The 27,796-nt window shown below is 40.8% G+C and overlaps 1 protein-coding gene across 2 annotated transcripts; it reads right to left on the bottom strand.

Moving 5' to 3' along the window:
• Nucleotides 1-27,796, bottom strand: LOC135252503 (neurturin). 2 transcript variants are annotated; one of them, XM_064330642.1, is made up of 5 exons: nucleotides 25,174-27,796; nucleotides 23,901-24,201; nucleotides 8,430-8,506; nucleotides 6,376-6,568; nucleotides 1-4,743 (listed from the first exon to the last, which is right to left on the bottom strand). In XM_064330642.1, exons 2-5 carry the CDS (start codon nucleotides 23,989-23,991, stop codon nucleotides 4,337-4,339), a joined length of 768 nt encoding a protein of 255 aa, XP_064186712.1. In that variant the 5' UTR covers nucleotides 23,992-24,201; nucleotides 25,174-27,796; the 3' UTR covers nucleotides 1-4,336. The 2 variants fall into 2 exon arrangements, with proteins under 2 accessions (XP_064186712.1, XP_064186713.1); XM_064330643.1 differs by lacking the exons at nucleotides 23,901-24,201; nucleotides 25,174-27,796 and having other exon boundaries at nucleotides 8,430-8,523.

Here is a 27,796-nt window from a genome sequence, read left to right as displayed (position 1 = left end):
TGATTGTTTGAAAATTTTATTCCTATGCAGGAAAAATTTTATTGTACAAAAATAGAGCTCAGAAGACCTTTTATACATGTCAATAATAATAATAATAATAATAATAATAATAATAATAATAATAATAAAAAAACAGTTTATTTATGAACAACAAAGTCATTTTTTCATTGTTTTGAAATACTGTTAAAATGTTACTTTCCTATTTTCAAGAAATTGTGTGTCATATTCAATGTAACATTGGAAGCTTAAAATTTTAAGGAACAGCAAGAACATTGATGTCTCAAATGGGCAGAGTCAAGGAGCATAACTATGTGGTCCCTGAAGGTAATACTGGCAGGTATAAGCACAGATCTCTATAAAAACTGAACAGGCTGCTCACACTGACCATACACATGAATGTAGCTTCGACAGTCATATATTTTTAATATTCCCATCATTAGGTCATATTTTAAAACATAGTTTGGATAGGCTAGACACAGCTTCCTGACCAGTTAACATTAAGTTCAGTGGGTACAGCTGCTTTTAAAATGCCAAATATGGGTACTTGTACGTCAATCATTTTCCTTCTTTGACTGTGATTTAACTGTTAGACAGGAAGGGTCTTGCTGAATGCTTCCACATTAAACAAAGTGAAAAAAAACATGATAAATGCAATATGACTAATGGCAAAACAAACCAAAATATAAATGGCCACTTCATAAATAATAGACATTTGGTATTTGTGAGAACATATTTCATTAAAAAAATGATAATAAATAAATAACTTAAATGTAATAAATATTTTCCCTATGGTACAAAAATGCGAGGAGATGCATAGCATCCAATAGTGATGTTCAGTTTGTGCTTAAATGACAGGGAAGGTGTACAGGAAGCTGACTTTGAATGCAGCTGATTTGCTTGTGTAACCCTAGGTATGATTTGCTTGTGTATCCCTGGGTAGTAGTGTGCCACAATTTACAAGACACACACCACCACCGACCGATCAGCTTCCTTACAGTAGACACAGGATAGTGTTTTATGAGGGACACTTGCAACTGAACATAGATTACAGCATTAACCCCCTCGTCACATTTTCATTGCAAAACCTTATAGTGAGGGCACACGTTCCCAATCAAGCCAACATGAAAACAGGGTGGGGTTTAAGCTGACAGTCAAATGCTGGGAGAGTCAGGTAATGTTTATTCCGACCCACGTGTCTGGAGTTAATGAAATTAGTGTGCTATTGTTAAATTAAGGTTCAATTTCTGGCAAGTGTTTCGATGTGATACATGCTGCATATCTTTGCTTGGACTACAAAACTACATGTGATATTTTCAGTTAACTTTAACATAGGTCTTGGAGCAACCTTTAAGGGTTACACAAACAAGAGGTCAATGTATATCCTGACTCCTCCAACGATGAAGCAAAACATTAGGAATTACAGTACCAATAAATCCTGAGAAACCAAGGAAAATATACAATATCCAATAAACAATGGTTCATATAGTCTGGCTGAAAAACAAAAACATTTTAAATCTTAATTCACCTTTGAGAGGCGAAGAAGAAAAATGCTTCACTTTTATTTTTCTAATGACACGGACAGTAAATACCTTTTTGTTTCCCATAGCCAAACTGCTACTGCAGACTCAAATCAGTGAAGAAAATCAAAATACTGAATACTGAAAGTATAACTGAAACATAGCTGTTGCACAGTGAAGACCCCACCCTCTCTTGTGTGTGTGTGTTCCTTCTTTTACTTGACCCAGAGAAAGTTTTCTGTCGGTCAGATGTGATTTGTACATCCCCATCTACCCAAAATCCACACCTTCAGCAGCTTTTCCCCCCAAAAAAAGAGGAATGAATTAAAGGCGGATGAGCCCGGAGAAAAAAAAGCAGTGCTGTTTTGTGTGCCCCATTATTGTAAAATCGCTATCCGCTATGACTGTTGCTGAATTGGGTTTGTATGGAGCGAAGGCAAGGTAAGGCTCAATGCGTGAACAGACAACTTCAATATAGGTAAGACATTGAAAGCACACGAGAATGAACAAGAAAGTCCAATTCTATTCATTAGTCATAAAAAATACAATGTATAAAATAAACCTGTGAAACATTTCCCACCAAAACAACGCAAGTTATTTATATTCATTTATAGGTTTACAATGGCATAAATGAAATAATTGACTATATTTATGCTGACCTTAAAACGACTAAAACTATTCTTCTTACCCTGTTTATACTTCCATACTGTTGTGTTTGGACATGTAAACATTGTGATCACTGAGATGAATTTGCCTTTGAACTATCTGTGGCCTGGCTTTGTAAGCACTGATCTTTTTAAAACTGCGCTTCTGTTGAAGGCAGCTGATACTATCCGGACACACTTCAAATATCTGTAGTCTCAAACCTTTAAGTAATGGAAATCAGCCCTCCTGTGTTAAGCATTCAAAATAAACCACTGGACAAAAATGTTTCCACCACAACATACGGCAGATGCCAGTGAACGGTAATACCTTTCATATGACATGCTGCAACACATCATTTATGGTGATCTAAGCTGAACGTTTATGAATCACAAAGATGAGGAGATCCAAACATAGGATTGATTCTTTGCTTTGGTACAGCTGTTCTATTTAAGGTCTGACTTTGGCTAAACAAAAGAACCTGACTCTGAACTACAGTTTGCTTATCCACCATGATCTGTTGTATGAAAAGCAGTTTTACATTTACACCACTGGGCCCTCAAAAATCATGTCACGCTTACTCTATTCACAGTACCACTGACACCCAAATGTAAAAAAAAACAAGATGAATGTACTTCTAAGAGCCATACGTCTGCACAGACAGATTAGGATGACTGCATAAAACACTCATTCAGTACAATCTGAATTTATGGACGAGCCACGTGAAAGTAAACAAAAAAAGGCTTTCTCTTCACAGAATGTGTTAATTGCCATCAATGGTCACGAAACGTGACTCCTGTGGTGCAGTGACTCACAGCCCCTTCCCTATTACCCCTATTACAATGCATAACCAACACATAACTCCTCATATATTTTTGACCTACTGGCCTTAATGAAAGTGGCTGCTGAAGTTTCTACAGTCTGGATATGTACTGGGCATCATTATAGAGCCACAAACAGCCTCATTTACAGAGTCTCTGTTCACTTGGCTAGAAAGTACTACTTGGTACGGTAAGTATAATTTTAACTTTGAAATTCAGTTGACTACCAGCAGCAAGCCTTTACGACTTTAAGGAGCAAAGAAAGGTGAACAGATCAGTGATGTACTTATTGGGGACATATGGTGTTTAATGTCATCGGCCACCACAACACCACTTGATTTAGCCTCAGGTAATAACGAGAGTAGAAATAGCTATCAATGGAATCAGTGAATCACCGCATCTTTATGTCCAAATTGCTTAGAGCTGTCACTTATATTCTATGGATGATCTGCCAAAGTAGGAAAATTACTTGACACACATACATTTTATAAGTGTCTGGGTAAGGAGCATCACTTGACAAAACTACTTACATATAAATATAATTTATAGCACATAGATCATTGAAAACATTGTAAACCCTATGCATGTTTGCTGCTTGACACAGACATATCCTCTCTCTACTCTTCTGCTCAGAAAACCCTTGAAAACCCTGAAACCAACAATCCTCTCACTTATTTTTAATATTAAGATCATAAGAGTGCTGTTCTATGGATCCAAAATCCAAGTTTGAGTGGTTGCAGCCCTTCGTGGTTGCCCTCTGCAGTATCTTCAGTCAACGGTTTCCAAAAGGGACAGGGAGCTTGGCATCACTGAATAATTAAGTACACAACCCATAAAATTTGTCTTTTCACTCCCTTCTTCAATGCCAAGACGGGTCCTCTTGAAAAGCTGGTCACATCCACAGATTTGATCCCCTAACACGCCTTGTCTTAACAGTGATTCCATACATGGACCAATATTGTCCACTTCCTAGACATCCTCTTCTGGAGACGAGAAAGCTTCCGCCTGGGGAAAGCTCATGGTTGCTCGCTCTCTTCCCGCAGTAACTGGAAGGACTCAGCCCGGGGGTATCGTCAAGTTCTCTTCGCCAGTATTGCTGAGGATTCACAACCCACGGCTCTCCAGTGCAGCAGGCGGGAAGGGAAGCTCTCGGACCCTGGAGCGGAGACCCCGTGCTGGCGGACTGCGGCGAGCCCGAGTCCCAGACTCCCTTTCCTTTCCCGCCGCTCCCGACCTTGGCCTCGATGTCCAACGGCAGCCGCCTCCGCCGCCGCCGCCGCTTCTCCTTCTCTTCCAAGCGGGCGTTCGCTCGCTCGCTCGCTCGCTCGCTCGCTCGCAGGGCGGGCTCGGGGCCCTTCAGCCCACGCAGCTGCAGTTGGCGGCCGAGAGCAGGTCGATGGTCTCCCAGGCGGTGTTGGCGTTCATGAAGGACACGGTGTCGTAGCGGGTGGGCCGGCAGCAGGGCCGGGCGCTCAGCCTCTTGGCTGAGATGTTCCCCTTCTTGACCAGGGCTTTGAGGGCCAGGTCATAGTTCTTGCGGGAGTCCTCGCAGGTGCCCACGCAGTACTTGAAGAGGATGACCTCGTCCGAGTCATAGCCCAGCCCCAGGTCTCGAACGCTGATCATCGTCCTCTCTATCCGGCAGTCCCGGCTACCTTTGGGCTTTCTGTTTTTCCTCGAGGTTTTGGGAGAGGTGGATCTGTTCGGGGAACGTGCCCACCGGCTTGGATGCTCATCCACTTCCTCTGATAGAGACGGATTCCCTGTTAGACAAAAAAGGACATAGGGTAAATAAAGCAAAAGATGAAACCAACTTTAAAAACTTGATTAGCAAGGTTTGGGACTCCATTTGACACAACATGTTAAATCAAATAGCTGCAACACTAAGACAATATATTCAGTTGCATATTAGCCAAGAAAAGCATGTTGAATGCTGAATTTATGTTGAAAGCCAGCCAATTGCTTAAATTATCTTCTCTTCATTGGTCCTCAAGTTTTTCATAGAAGTCTGTTCATTTCATCATTCATTGAAAAGGGAAATATGAAGAGTGATTGATTACCAGAAATTATTAAAAACATTTACAGGCTGCTTGGTTATCATTAACTGTATGAAGTACCTTTGACAGTGAGTTGGGCATCACCTCAAAGTGATGCACTAACTAATATGGAAGTCTGAATAAAACTGTTGATGTCAAGTGTGATATTTATAGATTAAAAGGAATCATAAGGGGCAGAAATCACTTTTGTATAACCGAGGTCACTTTGAAATGTGGGGGGCACACATGTTCCTGAATTGAAAGCAGAAGTGGGTGTTGAAAGAAGGAGTGAATGGGAGTGGTTATCAGCAGCACAGAACAGGGCGTAATATCAGTATGAAGGGTGATTACTGCTGGGGGAGCACTTCTTGGCCTATCTTTACAGGGGCTGGGCATTGTTAGAGTGGAAACAGGCTTCGAAATGGCAGCTACTGAAGTACACAAACACAAACACATTGTATAGTCATGGTTTTAAAAAAAAAAAAAAAACAGAGCAGCAGTCTAACTGAATATGTTTTTTTGTTTTTTGTTGTTTTGCACACCCTGAATATGCTTGAATTGGAAAATACCCTTTGCAGGGACCATATGTCTACTTCACGGTTGGACGGCTCCTTTTCGGGTTAAGTGCTGAATCACTAAAAAAGCCTGCTCACGTGTCACTTCCTGTAACTGTTTATGACCACTGTTTCAAATTCCGCACAACCAAGAAAAAAATCTTTAATAATAATGTTCCTGGGGCAAACAAGTGACGCTCACATGCACTGTCTGCCGGCTTTTTTTTTTTTTTTTTTAGCCTTTTTGAGCCGTTTATCTCAAGGGTAATCTCATTAGCTCGTGTTTGCTTTTCAGAACATTCAGTTAATTTCACAAACAGCACATATTGCTCTAATGAACACTGGGAACTCGGGGGTTGGGGGGGCGGAGGGGGTGTAATCACATCTAAGATCCCTCCATTAACACAACAAAATAAACACATATACTAGGCTGCTGAATATTATTGTAACACTATGTGCGAAAGGATGTCACACTTAATGGGGCTACGTTATGCAAAAGAAGCCCTGCTGGTCCCAGCAGTCACTGTATATTAGTCTTATGGGAGCAACATCTCTGCATTTAGAGACACCATCTGATTCAAGTGTGATTTCATTTTTCAGTAAGCTTTATAATGGAGCATTTCTAGTTTCATATGTATTATAGTAATACCGCATACGGCTAATTTGAGTGGGTCAGAAACGCAGACCCTAAAGGTACCATTCCTGCATTCGCATGACTGAATGACCTTCAGCAGACTTAATGTTCTGTTTAGCATGTTGAGGCTGTCATCCCTATGAGAGATGCTGCCCTGGGTCAGATACCCACCAAAAAGGCCAACCCACGCAGAGCGGATTTCTCTTCCCTCACCCAGTTCCTCCACTTCAGGGATGTCAGCAGGGTGCCAGCCCACCTTATCTGGGACTCGCGCAGTCACTGGGCTGGGCTCCACCCTTCTGGCCCCCCCGAGGAGAACACCATCTGCCAGCGCCAGGAGAGAGGCCACCACCCACAGCATCACCTGAGAGGAACAGACGGGGGGGGGGGGGGGAGTTAAACACACAGGACCACCACTCCTCTCCTTTTTCATAACAATATCGCTGTGTTCCAAACTGTACACTTATGTTCCTTCTAAAGCACTGCGATTTCATCTGTTACGCTCTAGATGGAACACAAGCACACAGTATGGAACACGGCCTAGTATGTCTAGATGGTACCTCCCCAAATTTCTCTTTCAGCGGGCACATCTGATACCTAGGTGATCTGTAGAAGAAATACGGAATCACAAAGAATATGTACAAGAACTATAGTATATTATGACAATATAGCAACATGATACAAGTTTAAAGGACTTCCAGAACTGATCTCAGGGATCACATAAAGAGGTAGTATATTCTTTAGTAATCCCCAAAGACAGACCTGGGCTTCTGTGCTGACATCATTGCCAAGTGAAACATTGATTCCAATCAAAGTTCCCACAATAGGAATATAAGAAATTGAAGATGCAAAAGCAATGATATTGCAAGGCGTCTCTCACATGTATTACCCTAGCAACATACAGTACAGAAATGGGATCAACGCTGATATTTTTGTGCGGCACCAGTAGACTATATCTGCAAGACTGTTTATACTCAGTGAGTGTGCAACCCAGGCAGGACAGGTTATATCTGTTCTTCATTCTTTTTACTTCAAATTTCAACTTTCAGTGCTAGCAAGTCATTCAAGGTAGACTTCTCGTAGTCTCAGAACCTGCTTTGTCAATATCCAATTAGAAATTGTATTGTTCCAAGAATGTTGCTTTATTGAACTGATATAAACAAATTTTTTAAAAAAATTTAAAAAAAGATTTATGTTGAATAGCAAAATAATTATGTTTGGGAGTTTGGTTATATTCAAGTGGCTGTGCAGCAATGAAAACCTGCAGGTCAGGTCACATCACTAGGGACACAACAACGGCTGGTCGTGGCATAAATCTGACTACCTGGTCTGTACAAACACTCCATTTCACTCTGTGCTCCCCTAGACACCATCTCCTGTCACAGCCGGCCCACGATTGCTAAATTCGATTAGCCTCGTGTTACATAATCCGCCCCCCCCCACACCCCCAGTTGAGGCTGTCGAATTTCAAGCTGTTCTGAGTAAGCCAATCCTTTATGTCCCGATCAGCCCCTTGACGTGGACACACCTTCCCTCCTTTCCTTCCTCCATTGGGGCCAGACCTCACTGCCAGTCACCCAGGGCCTCTTGGGATTGTTACGGACTACACCTTCACCTCTGTAATTACTTAATTGACATTTAACACCCAGCCAGGCCCCAGGCTGTTAAATATTTAAAGAGCACCTATAGGGTGGGCACCTCTGACTGATGTGTGTGCCAGCCATGATGGACGGGTTTGTGGGAGAAAAATGACAGCTTTGACATATGCAGGGGCCACAGGGAGTGAAATGAGAAGCTAAAAGGCTACCTATGCAAGTATGTATGTATGTATGTATGTATTATTCTTTATTTATTCAGGTGAAGAGGTTGCAGGACTCAGTATAAAATACAATATGCCATAGTAAAATGTATAAATGTGAATTGAACAGAGATTAAAAACCCAGGTTCAGTGAGTAAAAGTCCTCCCCAGTATTTGCAAAATAGCACAATTATTCAGCCAGGGGGTAGAACTAATTAGTGAAATCAGCTAGCTGAGTTCATGGGTGGAAGAAACACCTCTGTAATTGAAAAACATAAATATAAACAAGAACAATGATGGGAAATATTGAACACTAATTCATGAAGTACAGCTGCAAAAAATACGTCAGGGATTTGGAGTGCAAAATGCGATGCATATGAACTGCATGCGTTTGTAATGTTTTTGCACAATGACATACGGTCCTTACCTTCCAGTTTTTCAGGTGACACTGGGCACCAGCTGATGACATGGTGGACCCCTCCAGTCCCCGCCACCTTTCCCAATCTGTAGACAGAACAAACGAAACGTTCTCCTTAGGGTTTTCACAGCACGCAGGTCTGAGACGTTCTGCAGGGTTTTGTGCATAAAGTTACCCGCGTCCTCGGACATCATTCTGCCCCACAGTAATTCATCAACCGGCGGCACAACGTCTTCTGAAATCTGTGTTTAATGTCTTCTGAAAATCTGTGTTTGATGTCACCATATAGAACAGCCTGATGCTGTCAGCCAGGCCACACAGCTAGTATCAGCTTGTCTGCAGAAATCGTTATAACGCCCAGAGGTTCAGTGGCCTACTCCTTCAATAGAAATCCTGTCAGTTGAGATGTTTATTTTGAAAGAACAGGGGGACTTTCAACAACTCGAGAATTCTGTGAAAGCCTATAAAACAGTAAAGATGGAGCAGCGATAAGATCCTTGACAGATAGCATTGTTTATGAACGTAATTCCACAGCATGAACTCTTCACGTCACAGTTCAAAGTTAGAAAAACTATAACTTTATCAGTCCAATCAACAATCCCCCCCTCCCCCCGAAGGTAGCATTTCACGGTTTATAAAATGATTTTGATGAATGTGCATAATGTAAAAAGGACCTTTGAAAGTTTTTTAGCACAGACAAGTGACGTGCTGTATGACATGCTACATCAGGGGTCTGGTCTTGAAGAGCCATACGCTCTGCTGTTTTTTGTTTTCACTTTAAAATCAGCAGCCAATTCAGACTCAAGTAACCCAGTAAAGTGAGTTGACAGTATAATCAGCTGCTCTAATTGATTATTTAAGTGCTGAGGACCAAGGTTGCAGACCCCTGTGCTAAATGAATTCAGGCTAAAATACCAGTACCATACATGACCTTATCAAACAGCCAGGGAGAGCTCTTTGGGGATAATTTTCTACAGAGGATCAAACATGCTCTGTTGATTTCTTTAGACCAGTGCATCTGACGCCATCTCTCAGCTGTCTGTGGTTGTCTGTGATACATCATCAAGAGCATTGGTACATTTACTGTTTAAAGTACTCATGTTTGGGGTGCTATGTGACAGCAATTTCCAGATTGGACCAGAGTATGAAGGCCGCCACTCAAAAAACTGGAAAAAAACTGGGGTGGGTCCTTAGCAACATAACACCATGTATCTTTACAATTTAATTGCTAGGGACAATTGAACCTGGTCAGTATAGGAGACTTTGATTAAAATAAGAAGTGCTGTTGGATCTGGTGTTCAAGGGCCAGTAGAGGGCAGTGAGGGAACTCTTTCATCTACCCCAGTACAGTGATAGGGATACTGTGCAGTAGGAGAGTCTCTCTGTAAGTGTAGGTATCAGAACAGGGCGACATAGCTCAGGAAGTAAGAGTGGTTGTCGGAGGGTTGCCGGTTCGATCCCCCGCCATGGGTGTGTTGACGTGTCCCTGAGCAAGACACCTAACCCCTAATTGCTCCCAATGAGCTGATTGGTACCTTGTATGGCAGACTTTCACTGTTGGTGTGTGAGTGTGTGTGTGAATGGGTGAATGAGAGACATCAATTGTAAAGCACTTTGGATAAAAGCGCTATATAAATGCAGTCCATTTACCATTTAAATTGGTTATACCCGTTAACACCCTTGGCATCACTTTAAACCTCAGGTCTACATATTTAAATGCTTCATGTCTTCTGCAGAAAGACATGGTCTGAATGTGGAAGCTTTCCATGTATCTACACCGCACCAGGAACAAATGGCCCCTGGGCACCATGGGAAAGGAAAAGGCCACAGAGGTGGCGGAGAAGAGGGAGGGAAATGGCACCAGTTATCCCTCAGGCTACTCCTGCCAGCTCCTCATTGAGGAGGTCAGCAAACACAGCCAGAGAGGGAGAGGAGGACTGACATTCTGAAAATTTACAGACTGGCATTTGGGCTCTCTACAACCAGACTGCCATGTGCAGACACAGCCTCTGTCTCTTTCCAGGGAACGACACACACACTAGTTTCACATCTTCCTTAAACAAATAGTCCTTTCTGCATATGACAGATTGCTTGTGTGCAACACAAACTATGCAGGCAGGAGTTCAATGGTGAGATAAACAGTAACTGGGAAGAAACTAGAAATATTTTGGGGCCGTAGAGCAATTAATCTAAATTTAATTAGTCCAGCTTATTTCTCTTAAAGATAAAAATGCTACTTTTATGACTTAAAAGGTTTTCTGTACTCATTGACCTGGTCTTGCCACTATCAATAATACCACTGACAGCTAACTTGAATAGAATTCCACTTCCCAGCTTTCAAAATCTGATAAGAGCACAAAATCATTTTAATGTCGATTGAGAAACACATTTGCGTGTGGCTTTAAAAAAATGAAGAAGAAGAAAAAAAACACTGCCAGAAAGTCATAAACAACAATATATTTTTCATGGTGAGGTATAAAAACAGGGATAAATCAATATGAAGATACTCGGATGTTTCATCTCAAGCTTTTAATATTCCTTTTACAGCTCAAGGCTTCCAAACATGTCCTTGCCAATGAGTTCTCGGACAAAAGTTATGAGAAGACAGGTAGTGTCTGATTACACAACTCACTGCAGCCACAACCAACTGTGCATGCAATCAATATGTTATCATTGTTCTATAGAGTATACCATTACCATTATCAGTACAACTACAACAAATTCGTAACACAACTAGAAAGAAGCAGCATGCAATCAGGGAGAAGCAGAATTGGTTTCAAATCATTTTGAAAATGTGCTTTGCATATTATACTAAGACACAAACTGCAAATCCCTGTACTAAAAAAGATGCTTCCGGTGAGGTTAAAGAAAAGGGTTGGCAGTACTATCTTGAGAGCCAGTTATTGGTAGAGCAATACAAACGGAGCCCTGGAACTATGGTGAGGCCTGTTTCAAAGCACAAAGTGAGATGAATTAATCAGACCGAAGCCTGGGAGATGGATGGAGTAAATACCAAAACCCTTTTTTCTGAGATATCAGCGCACAGGCCATGATCCAAATTTCTTCCCCGCACGACCGGCAACGGGGGCAGGGTCTGCATTTTGAATTCCACTCCATTAAGAGAACTAGCGCACAGTTTTGATGAAAGGCCCAGGCCAAACGTCTCCGCAGTAAGGGCTGGGGGCAGAATGGAACCCGCCTGAGGCTCGAAAAACCTCCACAACCCTGGAAACAATCTGAGCGCTGATTACTGATGGTTATTAACATGGGAGATTAATGACCCTTTCTGGAGGTCAAACGAGGGTCGAAAAGCAAACTGTTACCCCCTGACCCCTTCACAGCCCTGAGCCCCATCTGAGCAGGCCAGGGGCGAAACCCAAAACTCGGAAGCACACGCTCATTGAAACCAGCCCGCATTGTTTTAAGTCTGGCGTATGGGCAATGGGGCTGCCAGTGTCGCTCAAGAAGGACAAGAAGCTTTAAAGTCACAGCTGCAAGTGCTTACAGGCCCTTAGCTGGCCTACGAGGGCCCATAGGTTCATTTTGCCTGCATCAGCTCTGTTTACATGAAAACAATTTGTGCCTTCTGGTCATGGTAACGTGAGAAGGAATCGTCTGGATTTGATGGCGTTCCACCCTGTAAAAACTCTAGGAATCATCAAGAAATAATCCATGGTTGAGCATATGCGTGAATAAATGAATAAGGGAATGTATGCAGGGGTTTGCATTTACATTTACTTGTGAAGCTACCTTCAAACTCATGTTTCTCACACCATTGCAGAAGCAAATTCTTTTGCAGTTAACATCTGGTTAATATTGCTGGTCTGTAGCTCATAACAAAAGCCAAATTTTGTTTACATGCAAACTGAACCAATATGGCATGTCTAAGAGCATTCATTTTTAACAATGTGCAAACGTAAATGGAAAATTAATTCCTCCACTAATTTTTCCTTTTGATATCATGAACATTTACTGTTGGGTTGTTTAAAACTGAAAAAAAAAAAAGTTACAAATTGAAAAAAATAGTCATTCCTTCCTGCAATGATGAGAGAGGTTATAGCACTGCCGCTGACTGCTAGACTGCTGCTGATTTGGTCTCCCTAATGGATCTGTCGAGTACAACTAATCATTAACAGTGCAGCGCTGAAGAAGGGGAGGAAAGATTCATTGGCTAAATCTCTACACTGCTGGTTAAAGAGTTCTGCCAAGAAGACCTCAGGATTCTAATTATTTCCAGGCCCGCATTCACCTGGCAGGCAGCATTACCTCTTTTGTACTCCTTCCCGGTGATACATACTTTCACTCAGGTCATCTTGGATCTATTTAAAGTCCGCACAAGGGCTGAGAAAACAGGATTTTGTTACCTGCCTGTGTTATTAAGATGTCAGTTGTACACAGTCTAAGTAAAGGTTCAGAAGGAGATTAGTCAAAATATGTTCCAACCAATACAAATCCCTCCAGTATAAGTTGTATGGATATCTACCTCTATTTCCTTGGGACAACTTGAGAGTGTCTGGTTTTCCCCTACTAAAAAGACACTAGCAAAGTTGTGTTAAAATAATACATCAAATGACATTAAACAAATAAACTAAAAAAGTTCACTACGGTGCAATTATTCAATATTTTGCCACATTAAAAAGCAGACTGGACACTGTTGAGCTCACACTAAGAATTAGGACTCTGTTGCTCTTAGACCAGTAATTATAGTGGATGTCCTAATCTCTTCTGTCACTTCAAATGGGACACAATAAAAAAAGGCTGCAGACAGTGATATAACTTGGCCACTGCCATGCTTGAGCAGCAGGCTGAGACCCAGACCAGTCTCTTCTTGGACTGCACTGCACTCAAGGACCAATAAACTTCTCCAGTATGCACTACCCACTATTGCTCAATACCCCAGCACAGCCTTCCTAAAAGCACGAGACTGACTGCCAGTGGGCGAGGGGGAAAGATGCCGTTAGAAGAATGCTCAACAAAAACACTCACAACATTGAGACAGGCTGAGGACGTGCAATGCAACCCTCACACAGTTTTATCTGAAAAACGATCCAACTCCAAAGCTTTTTACTGTATATGGTTAGGCCCTAGCGAATGCCAGAATATAACACTATACGTGTAAATAATTAATATGCTTGATACATGCTGGATAAAAGAATAATATGATAAAATTAAACAAATACGACTGAACAAATCAGCTAAGATACAGCCAGTTCCATAATGTTACCAAACAAAGCACATGTGGTTAAAGTGCAATAACCACTTGTGGTTAAAGTGAGCTCAGTAATCACAAAGGTCCTGGTGGACTAAGGAAGACCTCCACTGGTGATGACCAGAGAATTTTCACCATAATGAAAAAAGGAAAAAAAAACTCCCCGAACACCTGTCCAACAGATCATAAATATTCTTCAGGAGGCAGGAATGGATGGATGGGTCAGTGACTACTGTCTGCAGAAGACTTCACAGCACTACAGGCAACTGCAGTGAAATAGTAGCCAACCGATGCAGTACATTTGCAATCCTAAGACCTACAGAAAAGGAAAAGTCTTGTCGATGGATGAGACCAAGATCTGAAAAGAGTGTGAGACCAAAGTAATGCCAGTCCCAAAGCAGCCTCCCTATGTAAAACAGTGGCAGGGGTATAGGCTTGGCGATGAGCTGTAGGTAATGGCCTTTGTTTCATTGAGACTTGTCTTAATCAGAATTAACTAAAAGCATTTTATCTGCTCAAGTTTAAGCAATTGCCAAACTCATTAGACTGCACTTCATAATACAGCAAGACGATGGGCCTCATTCATAAAATATGTGTACGATCATATTTGAATGTAAACTGCGTGTAAGAATGTTTCCAAAACATTTTGGCATTCATCATTTTTTTCTTATCTTTGTTTGTTCATGGCTGTTTCCTCATGCTGATCACATGAACAGGATTGCGCATAAAATTTACAGACAGTCAGTATTCATCATCTCATACACCTGGGATACGCACAAAAACAAAGGTCTGCACATGTGTCTTGAATCCCACATTGGTTTTTCATAGGAACATTTTTCAGAACAGAAGTAAGAATAATTTAAGAAAAGTTTTGTGAATGAGGCCCAATGATCCCAAACATAGTGCTAAAGCAATAATGGAGTTTTCTAAAGCCAAAAACAGGAAAATCTTTGACTGGTCAGGTCATTCACCTGATCTGAATCCAACTGAACACAGGTTTCATATGCTGAAGAGAAAATTTATGGAAACTTGCCCCCGAAACAAGCAGGAGCTGTAGATGGCTGTGGTACTGGCCTGGCAGAGCATCACCAGAGAAGATACTATGGGTCACAGAATTCAAGCAGTCATTGCATGCAAAGGATGTGCAACAAAGTACTAAACATCTGTACTTTCATTTACATAACACTAACAAATGCCAAATACGGTTCCCCGAAATGGGGGGGGAGGGGGGTCTATGTATAAAAACAGCTGCAATCTCTACATGGTGAAATCAAAGTGAATGAAAATACCCTAAAACACTTAAATAAAGGCTGAGAAAAAGCTGTGCACTTTAACTACATGTGAACTGATTACAAATCTAATTGTGGATTACAATTAGATTTTTGAAAAAAAAAAAAAAATTATGTTGCTGTCCCAAACATTATGAAGCTCACTGTATATATCAGCCACGGAATGTAATTTTGATGTACAAATGCACCATTAGTTTTCTAGTTTTATTTTTAAATATGATAGACTAAGGCCAACCCATGATCCTGTAATATAGTTTAGCCAACATTATAAGTCCTCACAACAAACTTACATCATACAGAGGCATAAAGTTAATCTGTTATCTTTGCTCACTCATTCTTGGTCTGATTAATTAATGAAACAAAGCAATGGAAACCTTTATGAACTATTTAGTGCATTTCAGTCTATTCAATACTATTCAAGCAACATTCATTCTTTCTTTTCCAGAATGATGATCAAGTATACATTCAGCATAGGGAACTAAATACAGGAGCACCTTCTCGTTTTCCGTAACAGATCATTTCTCTGTTTTTTTTCTAGTGCATTTAGCCTCATTGCTACAACTTCTGCAATCTTCGTCAATTCAGCGTAGTACAGACAAGCACGCTTCTCCAAAACATGTGATGTCAAGCCTGACTGACTGACTGGGGGAGGTCGTTCCACCATGAAGGAGTGAGGGGAGGGCAGAGAGGAGCCAGAGACGCGAGGATTAGCTCCCGGATGCTCAAAGATATGGGACAGCCAGCTGGAAAAAGGAAGAGGAGAGGTCTGGTTGAACACAGTTGTAGTGTGAAATGTAATCATTGTCTGAAGATCATTATGTTTGCAATTTCAAAAATCGGGCGATCCATGAAGGAATTACTGCCCTTTTTATACTTCCCCAATTTTAGGGGACCAAAAGTAATTGGGAAAATTAACAATAATTGTCATGTTTAGGACTCGGTTGCAAATCCTTTGCATTTGATGACTGCTTGAAGTTTGCAACCGACAGACATAATCAGATGCTGGGTATCATCTGTGATGAGGCTCTGCTAGGCCTGTACTGCAGCCATCTTCAGCTTCTCTTTGTTCTAGCAAACAGGAGTCTTGCAGTCTTGTCTTCAGCAAGTGAACTGCTTGTTTAGTTGCCTTCAGGTCAGATGATTAACTTGTCAAGGGTACACCTTTTAGCCCTGAACGACTCTTTGGTTGCTTTAGCAGTAAATTTGGGGTAATTATCCTGTTGTAAGAGGAAGCAGAATCCAATGGGCTTTGAGGTATTTAGTTGAATCTGAGAAAATCCTCTTCCTTTCCCCACCACTTTAATACAGTTTAATAGTCATCTTGTCTGTCCATAAGACTTTGTTACAGAACCCAACAGTTATTTAATGCACTTTTTTTGCAAAGTCTAACCTGGCTCTTCTTGAAGCTTACCATCGGTTTGCATCTTGCAATGAATCCTCTGAGGTTATGCTAGTGTAATCTTCTATCCTTTTCATGGTAGTCTTTGACACACCTATGCATACATCCTGGAGAGTGTTTGTGATCTGTTCAACATTTGAAAATGGGTGATGCTTCACAATTGAAAGTATTCTTCTTTCATTCACTACAGTGGTCATCTACCAGGTCACTTGCTATTGCTGAGCTCAGCAGTGTGTTCTTGCTGCTTAACAATACCAAACAGTTGATTTTGACACGCCCTATGTTTTGGCTATGTCTCTAATCAATTCATATTCATTTTTCAGCTCCATGATGGCCTGCTTTACTTGTATTGACACTCCTCAAGTTGAAAAACAATAGCAACAGGCTCCAAATGCAAATGCCTCACCAATAATCCACTGTAGACTTTTTGTTAGCTCCTTGTTTTCTAATATGAATTACTGAAGTAACAACACACAGCTGGCCAAAAAACAGCTGAGCAGCCAATTGTCCAATTACTTCTGGTCCCCTAAAATAAGGGAACTATGTATAAAAAGGACTGTAATTCTACATGGTTCACCAGATATGGATATAAATACCCTAAAAATAAAGTTGACAGCCTGCACTTAAAGTAATATTTTTATTTCAAATCCCCTCCATGTGCCAGATTACAGAGCCAACAACAACAATATTTATATTTATATTTATTCCAGGTACTTGTCTTCTCCCAATAAAGAAAGTTGACTTGTCAGTACAATGTTCCGATATTTTGAGTTGACTTGAAAGACAGCATATGCAACCATTCTGTGGTTTCCCTGCTTCAAGTTCCCATACAGTCTTTGTATATGATGTCTATGAGATGTTGATGAAATGCTTGATAGGAATTATATTGTAATAGCAAGTTGGAATATTGGTTTTGTCAAGCATAGTAAATTATTCACGTAAAAAATATGGGTTTCCAGTCTAAAGCTCTCACAGATCCAAATGTCTGATGTATTTTTACTAGAGTGAGGGACCACCAAACCACCTAATGATAAAATATGGAGACATCTGGAAATAACTGAGCTCATTTGTAATAATAACCACTCACGGAATGAACGGTTTTCTGGGAAGCTTCTTCAAAGGAGAAACACTTCTGATCCACTTTGTGTTATCTTCCCTTGACTGCGCCATGCAAATTCCAAAATGTAAAATACCTTCTTCTGTGAGTCAGTTTCCTGTGACCTTCTGACCGTTTCCTCCACAGTGCACTGACCACTGACCAGTGCAGCATCAATCAAACCATGTCAGAGCGAGTATACTGGTGTGTATGTGTGTTGGTGTGTGGGAGAGAGAGAGAGAGAGAGAGAGAGAGAGGCATCTGGTCCATTGATATAGCACTGAACACCCGCCAAGGTTGAGTGCGACAGGTTTGAATCCAGAGCTAATGCCTTGCTGGCTAGGATGCAGCTTTTATTTTGCTTTCCAAATTAAGTGGATATTGTTTGCATTCCCCAGCGTTCAGCTTCCACACAACCACGGTTTGTGTGGCATGGTCATCCAGCTGTGTTCTTGTTCCTATCATGTGACCCGGGTCCTCATGAAAATCCAGCATCTCTCAGTCCAGCTGGGAGAGGATTTCTGAACTTTCTATCCTTCTCTTTTTTGCAAAACATTTATGCCATTTTTAATGTGCAGTGCTTCTCGTCACAAAGCTAGAGAATAAAAACAAGAGAGTGGTCTCAACCTTACCATACTGAGAGACTCATTTTTCACTTCTGGTTAGTAGGTTGATAAAAGTGATGACTTTATCCAATTTAGATCAATTTGCCATATAACTGCTATTACTCAAATGAAATACTCCCAGAAGCCATGACTAGGTTTGTAACTTTGTTAAAGTCTGAACTCCAAAATCTGTATTGTATATACTAGACTTTCTGCTGGAGCATAGCCATGAATGGAATACACAGCTGGTACACCCAGTCTCTGGCATTTTGCATTGTCAACATAGTTCCAACTTTCATTTTTGGTCTACGCTTTGCAACATCACGGTGCAAATAAGCTCTGTTTATCTTTCCAAACATTGTAATGACCCTACCGCACGCAGACCAGAAAAAGATTAAAAGTGACCAATTATAGTTTGGCATGCGTGAGCCAGTGAGCTGAGGAGCGTTTGAATGAAGCACCCGTTCACACTCCCGAGGACATGAATCACTCACGCAGCCAGAGAGGAGAGCAGCTCGTCGTGTTTATATTGATGCCATTATGCAGCATTCCACAGCTTTGTGTTTGCTATACACATTTCAAAACCCTAAGTCACTCTCTCTGACATATGACTAGCGGGGACCAGGTTCCTCTGTACAAACCAACAAAGCCCTGACTATATGTTCTCCCTCTTTCGCAGCTGAGTCAACTCTATTGATGTCCTTTATTTCATGCACTATTGCTCATAAAAGTGACATACTGTACCTCACTATGCCTCAAAGAACTGACACACCCCATGTAATATCCACATGATAATGCCTCTTAGAACTGCTACACGCCACATTATATACACATCATATTGTCTGTTCAATTGACTCACCCCACATAATACCCACATCATAATGCCACAGGAACCTGACACATAGCACACATAACATCCACACTGGAATATCATATGAACTTCACATGCCCCACATAAAATAAATATTCAATATTCACATTATTATCTAATATATTCCACACATATTAAAACAGTTTTTCACAATTTCAAATGGCCAGAAGTGCAAGTGAAGGACATTAACTGTTACAATGCACTCATTGATGGAATTAACCCTGCTCTAGCCCTGGAGGCTGAAAATGACCGGGCAACTCAATGTGAAAATAGCTGGATGGTTTCATACTTACAAGCAACGTAAGATTAAAAGAGGAGTGTATTCAAATCAAGAAGACACACAATTAGCTGATTTACAGTTAGCTGATTTATTATGCTAAAAATGTTAATTGCACATTCTGTGAATATTTCATGTTTTTACTGAGCTCAAAAAATACTCTTAGAAACAGGGTGCTTTGTTATTGCAGAGTATTTAAATAGCATCTGAACAGGAACAATTACATCTTAAGGATTTTCATCACTCCATTAAGTTTTTTTTTTTTGAGTCGCACTGTTAATGTAATTGTATCAGGCTGCTGTTGAATCCAAGTGTGTGTTGAAGCCCAAGCTCAAACTTGTGATGTTTTTCATTTAGAGGCCAAAAATGAAATACCTCAGATAATATCCACATTACAATGTCTCATAAACCTGACATATTCCACATAATATGCGTGCATTACAATGTCTCTTGAATCTCATTGTAAAAAGAGGATGTTAGAATAGAAAAATGAATATCGGCAGATGTAAATGGACTGCATTTATATAGCGCTTTTATCTAAAGCGCTTTACAATTGATGCCTCTTATTCGCCAGAGCAGTTAGGGGTTAGGTGTCTTGCTCAAGGACACTTCGACATGCCCAGGGCAGGGTTTGAACCAGCAACCCTCCGACTGCCAGACAATCGGTCTTACCTCCTGAGCTATGTCGCCCCATGTGATGTCATGAGATGACAAAAGTATAAGTAGTCAAACTCTACTGGCTTTAAAATGGCCAGTGCTACGTTGTTGTTGGTTGCCCAGTTAAAGTTAGTGTCCAAATGTGACTCCTGCAGGGCTTCACACTTGGGACTACAGAGGAGGTAACCCTACAGGCACAGTTAGCACCTAGTACAGTGGCTAAGCAATAAAAACATCCAAATCACCAAACATAGCCCTGATCATCCAAGTTCTTTCTTTAGGAAGACACAACAACTGACAAAAGAAGTCTGTACGGGTCAAGATCATAATTAATGGACTTAATCAAACAAGTCTCAAATCAAGAGCTCAGTTCAAGTTAATAACACCAACCTAAGAATCATTCTCCTACCAGTCAAAATAATCCAGGAAACCCATGATGAAAAATTTGAGTGTAGAAGCAAGTGGCTTTGATTCTGAAATACCATTCATGTTTTTCAAAAATGTATGGCCAATTCTTTGGCATGACTGAGGCATAAGGAATCAAATGCCAACCACTGCTTTGAGTCTGGCAGGCCTGTCTGCTGTACAGTGCATACTTAAACAGCCACAGTTTATGTATTTTCCTTCAACTCACTGTAGAGATCAAACAACAGCGGGGAAACTACACTACACCAGGCTTGTCTTCCACAGTATTCCACAGCTATGGTACAGGAATGCCTTACTATGTCCTACACTTGCATTTTCCTGGCATTGCAATTGCAGTTTGTGCTCTCCTGGCCCTACCGGGGAATTCGTTGTGTTTTTTCGTTACCGCGCAGCTCTGTGGTTCATTAGCAGTCTCTGGCATATAGCATCTCGCAACTGTCCCGCCACAAAGTGACTCAGCCCCACAACATTTCCCGGGAGCCCACCGTCACCGTGGCATAAGGACACTGTCCAGTGTGCCGGCCCAGAATGACCCCTCTTTTTTTCTGCACCTATTTCAGGAACCGCCTGACGAGAGCCAAGCAGTAGCATCAAGCGCTGTCAGCAGCCATGCAAAGACACCAGGGGGGGAGAAATAAGAACAAACATATTAAATGGCACTATGCATTTCCTCTCTGCCTACACAATGCCTCTGGGTGGCCCTCACAGTGGTTGTGGTTGGTCAGAGACAGAAAGAACACTGCACTGTGCAGACCGAATAAGCCAGCAGACCAATATTATAACTGTTGGCCAATCAGAAGGATTTAGTGACAAATGATGTATTCACTTCTTCAGCAGCAGCGAGTGCCTGCAGTAAAAATCACTAAACCAAGGGACCAAGAACACAGAAATTCTCGACCGACTTGATGCCTTTAGGTGATGGTGGGTTTTACGGACATGGTGGTTGAGCTGACAGAGCATCTCTCACACCACCTGGGTCTGGTACCCCAAAACTTGGCATCAGAGGATTGATAACAGACTCTTGGTGCAATGGGATTTCACCCTCCCAAAAATTAACCATCTTTCTATCAGAACCTACAGCCTTCTATCATGGGGGCCACTGATCTTTTATCCCTGCGAGAGAAAGCCCCCAATGTAATTCCAAACAGCCCCCCTCCGACCCCTTTAATAAGTGAAAGCTTGACAAGATTAAGTGAGAAAAAAAATATTGGAAAATGGTACTGTTGAGCTGACCTATTCCTTAAATGGGAATAATGGAGCAGAGATTATACTGCCAGTGGGGTAGGGTTTCAGTATGCTGGATTGTGATTGCAGTAACAGGGATCTGGTTGAGAAAGGCAAGAGCGAGGAAGTCCAGTCCAGTATGTATGTGAAGATTTGTTATGTGACAGAGAAAATGTGAGTGTGTGTGTGTGTGTGTGTGTGTGTGTGAGACAGACTGAGGGAGAGAGAGAGGTGGAGAATGAGAGAGAGAGGGAGGTGAGAATGGGAGGGGGGGGGCAGATGTAGCACATGCAGCGAGAGAGGGGAAAAGAAAGTTCTGTTCACGGAAAATGCCATTATTTTCAATGCTTCCATGCAATGAGTCACTTGCCTTTGATGCCTAAAACAGTGAGCACTTCACATCTATGTTAACTCTAATGAATTCCAGATAACTAAATCCTTTAAGAATGGTTTTGACGCCTCTGCTTTATCTTGCTGAATTACCTGTGGAGCGCACGTGTTCTGCTCGCCAATGGGAAACCAGACCAGATGTATGAATGCTACAGCCTCAGACAACATTCCACAATTGCAACAATTCAGTACGCCAATGCTTTTCCAATCAGCACGCACTGTAAGGCTCAGAAATACAGCCAACCGACGTATCTCCAGTACCTTCTATGTTATAGGTCATTTGTGCAAATTTGAGTTAAGTACCGGTATACTCAAGCCATTAGTATGTGGATTATTAAGCAGTATTCAGAGGATTTCCCTGTCTCCAACTCCAGTCCTCAGCTTGCTCTACATAATGACCTGGCTTATTATTTCAAAGTAAATAACCCCACCAAGAATAGTCTATTTGACTTCACTAAAAACATTTGAGAATAGAACCCATTATTGCAGAACAGCAGCTTACTGTCGTATATCTTTGAGGATAGTGTTATTAGCAGTCCAGCACATTTAATATGCATATAGTTTCAATGGGCACATTGAATTTGAAAGTTTTATACATTTACACATTTAATTGAGGTTTAAAACATGAAAATGTCATTGTAATTTATTCCTTAGTCAAATCCTTCAAATAAACTGTGGATAGTACGTTCAAAAATTTCCATTCAACAAAAAATAAAACAAAAAAACAATTCCACACGGCTAACTGGCTGTTCCATACTAGGCTAAACCCTTCGGAGAAAAAGGCTTTTGAGTGCAATCAGACCTTTTCCTTTTGGCTGGCTTTTCCCTCAGCAGCTCAAATGGACTATTCCTAAATACCACAGCGATCATGCCTATGGCTCATTGTGTCACCTCTTTTCTCAACAACATGTCCAGATGTCTCACTGGCTTACATGGCTAAAAAAATTGCCCTTTCTCATTAAATCCTCACATCACAATCATGCAGTCGTGCTCTTCTATGTAAGCTTTCCTTTAATTCAAGGACAAATAAGCTCTTTGGAAATGCACATATTCTCATAATAATGTATAAATAATTCTGAAAAAAATGTCTTTAATACATGGGACCCTCCATATTTAAAGAAATGGAATACAATTGACATGATTGAAAAACTGACCAAGTTATTATTTTAAAAGTACTGGAGCATAATAGACAATGCAACATTTTAAGGTTTTTTTTTCACAGTTGAAAGCAGATTTGTCTGTTTGGGAAGTTATCCGATTGACCTGTATAGCTGTTGTAGAGAAAATCATATATGCGAGTACCCGTTTAAAGTCGAGTACTTACTCGCTAGACAGTACCGTGAAATTCTGTTCGGCAATAGGGTCAGCCCCTTTTGTCACATCATTTTTATTTTATTACCAGTATTTGAAATCTCAACATCACCCAAAAACGATGTGTGAACTGTGCCACATGGAAGCCCTGGGATAACCTGAAACAGTTCCAAATGCACATTTTCCGAGCCCTTTGCCTGCACTTTTGGTCAATAATAAAGTATGTATAACACCATTGCCTTGCACTGCCTTGCCTTGCAAATAAATATAATTCATCCTGCCCAAAGTGGTTCTGTGAGTAATATTCAAAGAGTTTTTTTTATCGAGAAAACCACACAGAGTCACTGATGTAAACGCAAGCCTTGGCAGCTCGAACTTCTGTTTACAGCGTGAAAAACATTTTGGTTTCACAGCATGACACTGTAGAAATCGTCCACTACAGAACACACAATCACAAAAGCCGTTGCTTAAATTACGGGGGTGTGCAGTTCTACTCCAACGAGTAAGAACAATTAGTAACAATTAAATTACTTAGCACGAGATAATTTAAGCATGGTAGCAGGTGCTCTGTCGCCCTCTTTGGAAAGCAGTCGGTTGCACATTTCCACCTGGTACACATGGCCATATTTCACTGAATCATGGTATTGCTGAAAGAAGCACCACTTATAATTCAACATAAAATATCCCGGGCCCCAGATAAAATTGGGGCGTCAGAAGAAGCATTACCATTTCTCCCACTGGCGCTGGTCCGATCCGCTTGCGCTCTTGAAAGGTTAGAACCTTTTGTTCCCCTTGTTCCTCTTTGACAGCTAAGCATCTCTTGGCAGTAAAAAGAATCCACACGGAGAGCCCCTTTACAGGAGCATAGTCCACACGTTCTGAACTTTTCGGGTAGGTCGTCACTCTTTAGTAGTTCAAGTCTTCAGACTAGGTAATCAAAAAAGATGAGAAAGCGCCTCCCTCCGCGTGGCCAAAACGTTTTGCTTGCTTGTGCAGACCGTTTAAAATTGTCATTCAACAGTTAATCCTGTGAGGGAAGAAATTAAACAAATTATACACACACACACACGCACAGACACACACAATATATATATATATATATATATATATATATATATAAAATGGTCATCGTCTCCAGTGAACTATTTCGGTATTTTAATTTATCAATTTCCTTTCATAAAAATAAGAAAACTTGAATCACGTTAATTGTTACACGTAACCTTAAGCATGTGAACAGACTCCATAAATTTTATGATTTCTATCTTTATTAGACATGCATGCCATTCCATATTTAGGCGCTCAGACGTGAAACATTGAATGCCTAACATATTTTGCTCATGTCTCCATTGTTTAAAACAATGCAGACTTAAACCAGGAAGGAAAATATGTATTTATGGGGGAGACTGTCGTGATAATTATGACTACGAAGTTTATTATTATTATTATTATTATTATTATTATTATTATTATTATTATTATTATTAATAATAATAATAATAATAATAATAATAATAATAATAATAATAATATGCTATTACATAATTTACATTATATCTCTCTGGTGGTAGTTTTTTCAAATATTGGTTACAGTGTTATATTTATTCTTCTTATAATAATAATAATAATAATAATAATAATAATAATAATAATAACTATATTATATATATATATATATATATAGAGAGAGAGAAAGAGAGAGAGAGATAGAAAGAGAGAGAGAGTTTGTCATTACTTAGTACCCACGTTAGAACCTAATGTAAATACTGCTGCCTGTGTGTGCCGACAGTTTCAGCCTCTTTCTGCTGTGCGCACACCCATTTGCAGAGCAACTATATCAGCCGTGCATGTTCCCTCAAAATCTTTTCTACTTTTTTGAAAACTGTACATTAACAAACTCGAATAACGCTCCATTAACTTGCAAATATTATGCAAAAGTAGCGTATAACAAGTTAACCTACAAAATAAGCTAATGTCAAAAAAAGTAGTAACCGACACTTACCTTTGCCAAGTGTGTCAATATTCCCGATTCCTGACATGTACGTGTGGAAAATTGAGCAACGCAGTCAGTCGAAAACGGGCAGGCAAAACAATCCACAAGCGATGGCACTTTATTCCCAAGTGAGCATTGACATTTCTTACAAACACAATGTCACAACTATATGATTCCAGTTTCAATAACCAGTTTATCAAAATCTGCTGCCACAATAAACTTGCGCGCCATAGATCTGACTTGTTTCCCACGTTTTGTTCCCGATAAATGGGACAGAATGGGGAGGATGCGTTCTGCGGGCGTACGAGTAAACCACCAGAGGTTCTATCTTCAACCAAAGAATATTCAATGCTGCATTTTACTAAGACAACTGCCCTTCTCTCCCCCATACGACCGGATTTTTGAGCCAATTCTTGGTCCGAAGACTGATATTAGTTGTTCATTTAAAGCTGGTGTCAAATTCCAGTCACGTGACACTAAACCAGAAGACCGACGCGAATCGTATCCAGGTAGCCTAGCAGTGGAATCAGAATAAAAAGTTTAGCTTCTAGGAATAACTTTACGTTCCAGTTACCTTCAGCAATACTTTACTTTCTATGGGATCTCGTTATTTACGAATGGGACTATAATTAGTCCTCTAATGCCTGTTGTTCTGTTGGCATTTTAAATACCCAGCAGTAGCCTATTTTCAGCGGCTTTCCGCTGCCTGGTGTCTATTAGCAGCGTACACTAAATAAACACTGTACAACCTGGAGTGAAGACGAGCGCTGTAAACAAATTTCTGTATCGGCGTAAACAATATCGAAACTGATTTTCCGAAACGCACAGTTTCTCATGCCTGCTTTCCCTCTACAACACCATTTAGATCAATTACTCATCACTTTCCCTCGCATTACTCACGCTGTTTGGCTGTAACGAGGTGCCGCTGAAATATCTTGCGTCCTTGGAGTAAATATTCCGTAATTTTCCATGCACCTGTAGTACACTTAAATCTATGGCACATATGCGTAAAAACGCATGACGGGAAACAAATATTACCAAGAGTAGGAAACGGTGAACCTATATATGATTTTACTTGAAGGGACACTCTTTGGCCATTTGAAAACACAAACTACACTTTCTCTGTTGAATGAAAAAAAAAATCTGTAAATATCATATCAATTAATGTTGATTAATTAGTAGTTTTCAAAGCAAAACATTACTCTGACTATTGTATAATAACCGTCTACTAACAGTATCCGTGTATGGGAGATGGGTAAAATAAATTATTTGAGTCTATTTTCCCCATTTCTGCCTTTGAGGGAAGATTGCCAGATAGGAGCTAATCCAGTTTCAGCCTCTTTTGCGTACTTTACATCTTTCCGGAAGCATAAACCGTGCACCACAGGGCTCTCGTCCAAGAAATTGATTAAAACCCGCAAAGATGCACTTCCATCTTTGGGTACTGCAGCATCGTTTCGTTGAGTTGAGAACAAGCCAACCCTAACCCACTTCTTCACCGTTGTCCACGCGACGTCACGTCTCGCATTGGAGGCGGCCTGACAGCGCGCAGCCAACGACGTTAATCAGGATGATGGAGCGCTGACAAGATGGCTGAGGAGTGACAGGAGACACCACGCAATTCTGAGGTATTCCTGTATTCTGCGTCCTTGTATTAGCAATCGTACACAAAACAGGTGTTTTCTCATTGACTCTCTGCGCATTAAAAACAAAGCAAAACCTTTCTCTAATTTCTTAAATTGCGACTCGTGTGGTTAATTCGGCACGCACTGGAAGGTCGCTCTGGATAAGAGCGTCATCCAAATATCTCATATAGAATATAAATTAAATAGCATAATCAATGTAAAGGTACTACATGGGCAAACGTAATACAACGAGCCGAAACCCGGAATGCACATTTTTATATGGTCTAATAGGGCTGCGGGATTCCAAAATTTCCGACCGTTCGTTTTGGCAGTTCAGTGATATAGTTCACCGTGGACGTTTTCCAGGGTCCGTCGTGGTGATTTGCAAGCACAGAAATGACATCGGTTATACTCTGCCCACGTTTAATTGTTTTGGGGGCCTGTACTAGCGACATGTGCACACCCTGGTGTAAACATGTTAACACAAGTAAACGTTGTCGCAATTCAGGTTATGGCCTATGCCAGTAGGGCTTATTATATCTACAGAACGTTTGATGAGCTTGATTTTATGCTACTACTGTCTCACATAATATCAACACACAGCCCCTGAACAAACATGATATTCCATTCAGTTTGTCTGTGCATCACCCATCTCAATAACAGAAATTGCTTAACTATACCAATTTTGGTGTGACAGACTCTACCCAACATACTGTTGGTCAGGCTGTTGCCACCTTCAGCAGCAAGAACAGGAAGCACATGTATTTTCAGTTTGAATCAGAAATATGCATTTGCAATCTATTTGAACACACATTAATAAGCTCTCTGTTAGGAAATGTGTTTTTAAAAAAATGTTTGGTTTAATTTTCATAACTGTGGCCGGGGTAGCTCTGCTGTCATGAGAAGATTGATGGACATCTCCAGCAAAGAGAGACCAGAGGTTACACACTCCTCAGAGCGGACTGTCAGACGTTACAGATGGCCAAGACCTCACCTCACACACCCCC

Source organism: Anguilla rostrata, chromosome 4 (genome assembly GCF_018555375.3).
Source record: "Anguilla rostrata isolate EN2019 chromosome 4, ASM1855537v3, whole genome shotgun sequence".
In the NCBI taxonomy this organism is placed as follows: domain Eukaryota; kingdom Metazoa; phylum Chordata; class Actinopteri; order Anguilliformes; family Anguillidae; genus Anguilla; species Anguilla rostrata.
This window is presented reverse-complemented; position numbering and strand designations above follow the sequence as displayed.

Excerpts from the sequence above, each read along its gene's own strand:
- LOC135252503 (XM_064330642.1), bottom strand. The coding sequence starts at position 23,991 with ATGCTTAGCTGTCAAAGAGGAACAAGGGGAACAAAAGGTTCTAACCTT. Across the intron at positions 8,507-23,900 it reads CAGCGCCAGTGGGAGAAATG|ATTGGGAAAGGTGGCGGGGA; the intron begins GTAATGCTTCTT and ends TTCTGTCTACAG. Across the intron at positions 6,569-8,429 it reads GTCACCTGAAAAACTGGAAG|GTGATGCTGTGGGTGGTGGC; the intron begins GTAAGGACCGTA and ends TGTTCCTCTCAG.